The sequence below is a fragment of the Siniperca chuatsi genome, unplaced genomic scaffold (assembly GCF_020085105.1).
Source record: "Siniperca chuatsi isolate FFG_IHB_CAS unplaced genomic scaffold, ASM2008510v1 Contig00105, whole genome shotgun sequence".
Lineage (NCBI taxonomy): Eukaryota > Metazoa > Chordata > Actinopteri > Centrarchiformes > Sinipercidae > Siniperca > Siniperca chuatsi.
In genome coordinates this window covers 1-8965 of record NW_025322578.1, presented here as the reverse complement: position 1 = coordinate 8965, position 8965 = coordinate 1, and the positions used below count along the sequence as shown (strand labels likewise).

Here is an 8965-nt window from a genome sequence, read left to right as displayed (position 1 = left end):
ATGATGGCACCACTTCTCGACGCGCGAAATATCAGCAAGCAGTTCTCCGGCGTGCCGGTTCTGAAAGGCATTGATTTCACGCTGCTTGCGGGCCAGGTGCACGCCCTGATGGGCGGGAACGGCGCGGGAAAATCGACGCTGATGAAGATCATCGCCGGGGTGGAAACGCCGGACAGCGGTGAACTTTCTGTCGAGGGGCAGTCATATGCGCGGCTCACGCCCGTGCAGGCGCACAGGTTAGGCATTTACCTCGTGCCGCAGGAGCCGCTGCTGTTCCCCAACCTGACGGTGCGGAAAACATCCTGTTCCGCCTGCCGCGCGAACGCAGTCTGGAAAAGCGGCTGGCGGAGAAGCTCCAGCAGCTGCAGTGCCCGCTTAACCTCGACGCCGCCGCCAGCACCACGGAAGTGGCGGATCAGCAGATGGTGGAGATCCTGCGCGGCCTGATGCGCAACGCCGGGATCCTGATCCTCGACGAACCCACGGCCTCCCTCACGCCGGGCGAAACCGAGCGGCTGTTTCGCCAGATCCGCGCCCTGCAGGCACTCGGCGTCGGGATTGTTTTTATCTCGCACAAGCTGCCGGAAATTCGCCAGTTGGCGAGCCACGTCTCGGTGATGCGCGACGGCGCGGTCGTACTGAGCGGCGAAACCGCGCAGTTTGACGACAGCGCCCTGATCGCCGCCATGACGCCGGTAAGCCGCGATAAATCTCTCAGCGATACGCAGAAGCTGTGGCTGGCGCTGCCGGGCAACCGCCGCACTCAGCCGCAGGATTTCCCGGTGCTGCGGGTGGACGATCTCACCGGGGAGGGGTTTATCGATCTCAGCCTTGGGATCTACGCCGGGGAGATCGTCGGCTTTGGCCGGGCTGGTGGGATCCGGGCGCACTGAGTTTGCGGAAACGCTCTACGGTCTGCGGCCCGTGCGCGGCGGTCGCGTCTGGCTGGAGAACCGGGAGATCACCGGCGATCCGGTCAGTTCACGCACGGAGAAAGGGCTGGTCTACCTGCCGGAAGACCGGCAGGTGTCCGGCCTATTCCTCGACGCGCCGATCCGCTGGAACACCGTGGCGCTGAACGAACCGTCTCTCTGGCAGCAGCGCAAGCGAGAGTCTGCGGTGGTGGAGCGTTACCACCGGGCGCTGGGGATCAAGCTTAACCATGCGGATCAAACCGTACGCACGCTCTCCGGCGGTAACCAGCAGAAGGTGCTGCTGGCGCGCTGCCCAGGAGGCCAATCGCTTTACTGCTGATCGTCGATGAACCGACGCGCGGGTGGACGTCTCGGCGCGCGCCGACATCTACCAGCTGATAAAAAGCGTGGCGGCGCAGAACGTGGCGGTGCTGATGATCTCAAGCGATCTCGACGAATTCCCGGGCGCGGACCGGGTGCTGGTGATGCATCAGGGCGTGCTCAGCGGCGAGCTGCCGCGTCACGCCGTCAGCCTCGACAAGATGATGGCGCTGGCGTTCGGAGGGCAATCATGAAGACCTTACTCAAAAACCGCGAGCTGAGCGCGTTTCTCGCCATTCTGGCGCTGTTCGCCGTGCTGGTGGCGCTGAACCCGTCTTACTTCAGCCTGCAGACGCTGGGAATGATCTTCGCCAGCGCGCAGATCCTGATCCTGCTGGCCATCGGTGCCGCGCTGGTGATGCTGACCCGCAACATTGACGTGTCGGTCGGCTCCACCGTGGGGCTGTCCGCCATTGCTGTCGGCGTAGCGCTCAATAGTGGCTACAGCCTGCCCGTTTCCATTCTCTTCGCGCTGTCGACTGGCGCGCTGGCCGGGGCGTTCAACGGGTTTCTGGTGGTGGGGCTGCGCATTCCGGCGATTGTCGCCACCCTCGGCACGCTGGGGTTGTACCGCGGGGCGATGCTGCTCTGGACGGGCGGGAAGTGGATTGAAGGACTGCCGCCAGCGCTGAAATCCCCTCTCTGAGCCTGCCGCCATCGGCATATCGCCGCTCGGCATGCTGGTATTAATTATCGCCGTCGTTGGCGCGTGGACGCTGTCGCGTACCGCGTTCGGGCGTGATTTCTACGCGGTGGGGATAACCTCGCCGCCGCGCGCCATCAGCTGGGCGTGGCGGTGAACCGCACCCGCATGATTGCCTTTACCCTGAACGGCATGCTGGCCGCCTGCGCCGGAATTGTCTTTGCCGCGCAGATTGGCTTTGTGCCGAACCAGACCGGCAGCGGGCTGGAGATGAAGGCCATCGCCGCCTGCGTGCTCGGCGGCATTTCGCTGCTGGGTGGCACGGGCACGCTGGTGGGCGCGCTGCTCGGCGCCTTCTTCCTGACCCAAATCGATACCGTGCTGGTGCTGTTCAGGCTCCCGGCGTGGTGGAACGACTTTATCGCCGGGCTGGTGCTGCTGGGCGTGCTGGTGCTCGACGGACGCCTGCGCCAGAGCGCTGGCGCGCCACCAGCGGGCGCTGAAGTATGCGCCGCTTCCAGCCGGGCAATAGAGGGAGAGCACGTCACCCCTTTTCCAAAACGCAAAAAGAGGTGGCGTAAATGAGGCTTAACTGGGAAAGCGCGCTGCTCATTTTACTGGTGCTGAGATCCTGCTCTTTGGCGCCATCAACCCGCGCATGCTTGATATCAACATGCTGCTGTTCAGCACCAGCGACTTCATTTGTATTGGCATTGTGGCGCTGCCGCTTACGCTGGTGATCATCAGCGGCGGATCGACATCTCCTCGGCTCGACCATCGGCCTGTGCGCCATTGCGCTGGGCGTCATGATGCAGGCGGGGTGGCCGATGGCGTTCGCCGTTCCATTGACGCTGCTGCTCGGCCTGCTGTGCGGATTATTTAATGCCGCGCTTATTCACTATACCGGCATCAGCCCGTTGGTTATCACTCTCGGCACGCTCTACCTCTACGGCGGCGGCGCGCTGCTGCTCTCCGGCATGGCGGGGGCGACGGGCTACGAGGGCATCGGCGGCTTCCCGGACAGCTTCACGGCGTTCGCTAACCTCACGGTGTTGGGCTTGCCGATCCCGCTGGTGCTGTTCGCGGTGATTACGTTTTCTTCTGGTTGATTACCCATCGCGGGCGCTTTGGTCGTCACCTGTTTTAATCGGCCAGAATCCTCGCGCGGCGCGCTATGCGGCGCTGTCGGTGAACGGCATGCCTTATGCGCTGTACGGCACGGTGGGCGTGGCCTCGGCGGTTGCCGCGCTGGTGATGGTCTCCTATTTCGGCTCCGCGCGTTCGGATCTGGGGCGCGATTTGCTGATGCCAGCGCTCCACTGCCGCGCCGTGCTCGGCGGGGCCAATATCTACGGCGGGTCAGGTTCGGTTGTTGGTACGGCGCTGGCGGCGCTGCTGGTGGGCTACCTGCAGCAGGGTTTACAGATGGTCGGTATTCCTAACCGGTATCGAGCGCGCTGTCAGGGCGCTGTTGGTTGTGGTGGTGATGGGACGTTCGCTGAGTCTGCACCGTGAGTGGGTGCGTTCTCTCTTTGAAAACTATCCGGGCGTAAGATGAAAACAAAACTGTTCGTCACGGCAATGGCCCTCAGCTTCGCCTCGGCGCAGGCGGCGGACCGCATTGCCTTTATCCCGAAGCTGGTAGGCGTGGGCTTCACCAGCGGCGGCAACGGCGCGAAAGAGGCGGGGACGGATCTCGGCGTGGACGTCACCTACGACGGCCCAGCCGAGCCGAGCGTCTCCGGCCGTGTGCAGCTCATCAATAACTTCGTCAACCAAGGCTATAACGCCATTATCGTCTCCGCCGTGTCGCCGGACGGCCTCTGCCCGGCGCTGAAGCGCGCGATGCAGCGCGGGGTCAAGGTCTGACACCAGGATTCCGACACCAAACCGGAGTGCCGCAGGCATCTATATCAACCGGGGAACGCCGGAGCAGCTCGGCGGCCTGCTGGTGGAGATGGCGAGCAAACAGGTCACCAAACCGAACGCTAAAGTGGCGTTCTTCTACTCCAGCCCGACCGTTACCGACCAGAACCAGTGGGTGAAAGAGGCGAAGGCCAAAATCGAGAAAGATCATCCTCAGTGGCAGGTCGTCACCACCCAGTTTGGCTATAACGACGCCACCAAATCTCTGCAAACCGCCGAAGGGGATCTTAAAAGCGTATCCGGATCTGGATGCGATCATCGCCCCGGACGCCAACGCGCTGCCAGCGGCAGCGCAGGCGGCGAAAACCTGAAGCGCGAAGGGGTGGCGATTGTTGGCTTCAGCACGCCGAACGTGATGCGCCCGTACGTTGAGCGCGGGACGGTAAAAGCCTTTGGCCTGTGGGATGTGGTGCAGCAGGGCAAAATTGCGGTCAATGTCGCCGATCGCCTGCTGAAAAAAGGCGATCTTAACGTCGGCGACAGCGTGGACGTCAAAGACATCGGTGCGCTGAAGGTCGAGCCGAACAGCGTGCAGGGCTACCCAGTATGAGGCGAAGGCAACGGCATCGTGCTGCTGCCGGAGCGCGTGGTGTTCACCAAAGAGAACATCAGCAAATACGATTTCTGACGGGGAGCAAATGGCTGATTTTAGACGACATCAAAGACGGCAAAGATTTTGGCATCGGCACGCCGCAGCAGAATGTACCTTACACCCTGAAGGGCTGCGGCTCGCTGGACTGGGGTATGCAGTCCGAGCTTTCGCACATCTTCAATCCGCAGAGCAACCGCACGGTGATGCTGGCCTTTGACCACGGCTACTTTCAGGGGCCGACCACCGGCCTTGAGCGTATCGATCTCTCTATCGCGCCGCTGTTTGGCGAAACCGACGTGCTGATGTGCACCCGCGGCATCCTCAGGAGCAGGGTGCCTGCTGCGACGAACAAACCGGTGGTGCTGCGCGCCGGCGGTAACTCGATTCTGGGCGAACTCTCAACGAGTGCGTGGCGGTGGCGATGGAGGACGCGCTGCGCCTGAACGTCTGCGCGGTGGCGGCGCAGGTGTATATCGGCAGCGAGTTTGAGCATCAGTCGATCAACAACATCATCAAGCTTGTCGATGCGGGCGCGCGCTACGGCATGCCGACGCTGGCGGTGACGGGCGTGGGGAAAGAGATGGCGCGGGACGCGCGCTATTTCTCGCTGGCCAGCCGCATTGCCCGCCGAAATGGGGCGCAGTTCGTCAAAACCTACTACGTGGACGAGGGCTTTGAAAAGGTAACTGCCAGCTGCCCGGTGCCCATCGTCATCGCCGGCGGCAAGAAGCTGCCGGAGCACGAGGCGCTGGAGATGTGCTGGCGCGCGATCGACCGGTGGCGCATCCGGCGTGGACATGGGACGCAACATCTTCCAGTCCAGCGCGCCGCTCGCCATGCTGAAGGCGGTGAAGAAAGTGGTTCACGAGAACTGGAATGCCCGCGATGCGTTCCAGTTCTGGCAGGAAGAGAAACAGGGAGAAGCAAAATGAACGTGACGCTGGTTGAGATCAACATCAAGCCCGAGCGGGTGAATGAGTTTCTGGAGGTGTTTCGCGCGCCAACCACGAGGGCAATCAAGGAGCCGGGAATCTGCGCTTTGACGTATTGCAGGACCCGAGGTGAAAACCCGGTTCTTTATCTACGAGGCCTATAAAGACGAAGAGGCAGTGCTGGCGCATAAGCAAACGCCGCACTATCTGGCGTGCGTGGATAAGCGGAATTGATGTCGGAGCCGCGCAAGAAAACGCAGTTTTGTGGGGCTGCTGCCGGAGTAGCCAGTTTTGCCCGGTGGCGCTGCGCTTACCGGGCCTACGGGCAGGACGGTGCGGTAGGCCGGGTAAGCGTTAGCGCCACCCGGCGATGTTCAGGCCAGCGCCAGATCCGCAAGTATCGCGGCAAGCGCCGCGCGGCTCACCTGAATAGCCTGAAGCGGGAAGGGGAGCGCGGGTGTTTTCACTTTCCCCAGCACTTCTGCCGCTGCCGCTACCACCCGTAAGCTGCCGTAACGGCGGAACAATTCCCAAAGCGGCTCCAGCCGCTCGGATAGTGCCGCCTCTTTCGAACGGGCAATCGCCAGCGCTGTTTGCGGAAACAACCCGCCGATCACCGAGTACCAGACGTCAAACCCGGCATGCAGGGCGGAGGCCGCTCGCCAGTCACCGGCGATGCCCAGCGTGACGGTATCAGGAAGACGCGCGCGTACCTGCGACAGGTCTGCCGGTTCGCGGCCAAGCTTTATAGACCCTACATTCGGCAGGGCCGCGACGGCAAATAACAGTTCATCGCTAAACGAAAAACCGGTAGTAGCGGGATTATCGTAAATGCACAGCGGTACGGAGATCTGGCGGGTCACCGTTTCATAGAGAGTAAACGCTTCGTCTTCCGTTAATCGCTGGTACGACACGGGTGCCAGCAGCACGCCGGAGACGCCTGCCGTCTGCGCGTCGTCGTCAGCCGAGCGCAGAATATCGTCCAGCCGTAATGCGCCAATGCTGACGATGACCGGAATGTCATCAGCATGCGCCACCGCGCAGCGCGTGCGATTCGACCGCGCTCTTCTACGGTCAGATAGGCATAACTTCCCGTTGAGCCGAGAATGCCCAGTGAATCCACGCCAGCGTCGACCGCGGGACGCAGAAGATTGATGAAGGACTGCTCGTCAAACGCCCCTCCTTAAGGGGCGTTAACGGAAACGTGCTTAATCCGTGAAACATCGTGTTGTCCTCTTACAGCGTCAGCAGCTGAACCTGAGCCGTGGCTCCCGGCATCAACCGCTGCAGGTTGTTGACCAGCTCTTCTCCCGCCTCTTCCAGTGCCGCAAGCGGCATTGACGGCAGGCTTTCAAGAATAAACCACATAGACGTCGCCCGGCTGTCCAGACGCGTGCGGACTCCCTGTCGCCAGTTCCAGCGGCGGCAGGTGACGCCGGAGTCGTCGCGCCAGATAACCTCGCCAGCATCCGGGTATTCCACCCCGGCTGGCCCTCTTTAAAGGTATCAAACGGCTCGCTGCCGTCGGCCAGCGTCAGGCGCAGGCGCACACCCGAGTACGCCGCGAGATTTTCCCCACCCACCGGAATGGCATGGCGAATGCTCACCGCGTTATAGATATCCACCACCGGATCCAGCGACGGCAGCGAACCGTCTTTCAGCACCCGCTTGCGCAGGGCCGCGGCGGAACAGGGCGTGCGTTTCGGTTTCGCGCCAAAGGCTTTAAACACCTCATCCCAGTCTGAAAGGTGTGCATCAGCCCACGGCACATCGTCATTCAACATCTGCTGGCAGGCCTGCGCCAGCGCGGCGGGCGCAACCTCCGGTTGCTGGGTAATCGGCGCGGCTTCAACCAAGTGCTCAGCGCCCGAAAGCCGGGCGCAATGTCGGCAAGTCGCGAATCTATTGACGGCGTTACGAGAGACATAAATAATCCTGTATTGACTGTTTTATACCATGGTAATGACCAATGACTGATAAAGTCAATATAATGACTGCGCAGGGTGCCGATGTTGCCCGAAGCTCCGGCCGTGGCGAACCGCATCCGCAACTGGCGCAAAGAGAAAAACTGTCGCTGGACGAGCTGTCCCCGCCGCGCCAGCGTCAGCAGGATGCTGGTGGTGAGGATCGAAAAGGGCGCAGCCAACCCCAGCATCGCCATTTTGTGCAAAGCTGGCCGCCGCGCTCGGCATCTCGGTGGCGGATATTGTCAACGTCTCCCAGCGAGCCGCTGGTGCACATTATTGAAGAAGCGGCGATCCCGGTTCTGTGGCAGGGCGCACAGGGCGGTTACGCCGAACTGCTGGCAGGCACCGCGGGCCCGACATGATTGAGCTGTGGCAGTGGGGAGATGCATCCGGGAGTATTTCACCTCGACAGGGCATCCGGCGGGAACCTTTGAGCTGCTGCACGTGAACGAAGGCGTGTTGACGCTGACGGTGGACGAGACGGTTACGCAGCTGAATGCTGGCGCGTCGGCGGTGGCGAAAACCGAAGCGGCGCACGGCTATGCGAACGAAGGGGAGAGCGTACTGCGCTTCACTATGACGGTGGCGGAGTTTCACCGTTAAAAAGCAGCCCGGTGGCGCTACGCTTACCGGGCCTACATATGCAGTATTTTGTCGGCCGGGTAAGCGTAGCGCCACCGGCGTTGATTACGCTTCTTCCACACTCACCTGAGCGCGGCCAGCGCTTTGCGCGCCGCTTTCAGCACCTGCTCACACTGCTCAATCGTCAGCGTCAGCGGTGGCTCAATGCGGATGGTTTTCGAGTTGTTGAGCGTCCCGGCCACCAGCACCCGCTGGCGGAACATCTCGCTCGCGAAGCTGTAGCCGATTTCGTTGTCGACAAACTCGATTGCCATAATCCCTTTACCGCGCGCCTCCTGCACAAGGTCCGGGTATTCCCGGCCCAACTGGCGGAAGCCGTCCAGCAGCATGTCGCCTTTCTGCTCCGCCTGCGCGCGGGCAGGTTTTGCTCCAGCAGCACGTTGATGGTCGCCAGCGCCGCCGCACAGGCCAGCGGGTTGCCGCCAAAGGTGGTGGTATGCAGGAACGGATTGTCGAACAGCACCGAGAACACCTCTTCCGTTGCTACCGTCGCGCCTATTGGCATCACGCCGCCGCCGAGCGCCTTCGCCGAGCACAGGATGTCCGGCTGAACGTTTTCATGCTCGCAGGCAAACATCTTGCCGGTGCGCCCCATGCCGGTTTGCACTTCGTCGAGGATCAGCAGCGCGCCGAACTCATCGCACAGCTGACGCACGGCGGGCAGATAGCCCTGCGGAGGCAAGATCACGCCGCCTTCACCCCGGGATAGCTCAGGGATCACCGCTGCCACATCGTCGCCGGTTTTACGGCATTCACTCAGCACGGTGCGCATGGCGTTAATGTCACCGAACGGCACGTGGCGGAAGCCCGGCAGCAGCGGCATAAAACGGTTTGCGGAAGGTGGATTTGGCGGTCGCCGACAGTGCACCCGAGTGATTTCCGTGGAACGCGCCGCTGGTGGCGACAAAGGTGAATTTCGCGCGGCGACTGGTACGCTTTGGCGAGTTTAATCGCCGCTTCGACCGATT

General features: G+C 62.0%; 1 protein-coding gene across 1 annotated transcript; it reads left to right on the top strand.

Annotated features, from left to right (window-relative positions):
- On the top strand, positions 1–1254 carry LOC122872753 (autoinducer 2 import ATP-binding protein LsrA-like). Its single transcript, XM_044188783.1, has 3 exons — positions 1–178; positions 262–854; positions 952–1254. Exons 1-3 carry the CDS (start codon positions 1–3, stop codon positions 1252–1254), a joined length of 1074 nt encoding a protein of 357 aa, XP_044044718.1.
- Positions 1255–8965: the final 7711 nt, after the last annotated feature.

Excerpts from the sequence above, each read along its gene's own strand:
- LOC122872753 (XM_044188783.1), top strand. The coding sequence starts at position 1 with ATGATGGCACCACTTCTCGACGCGCGAAATATCAGCAAGCAGTTCTCC. Across the intron at positions 179-261 it reads GGTGGAAACGCCGGACAGCG|GAGCCGCTGCTGTTCCCCAA; the intron begins GTGAACTTTCTG and ends CTCGTGCCGCAG. Across the intron at positions 855-951 it reads GGATCTACGCCGGGGAGATC|AACCGGGAGATCACCGGCGA; the intron begins GTCGGCTTTGGC and ends GTCTGGCTGGAG.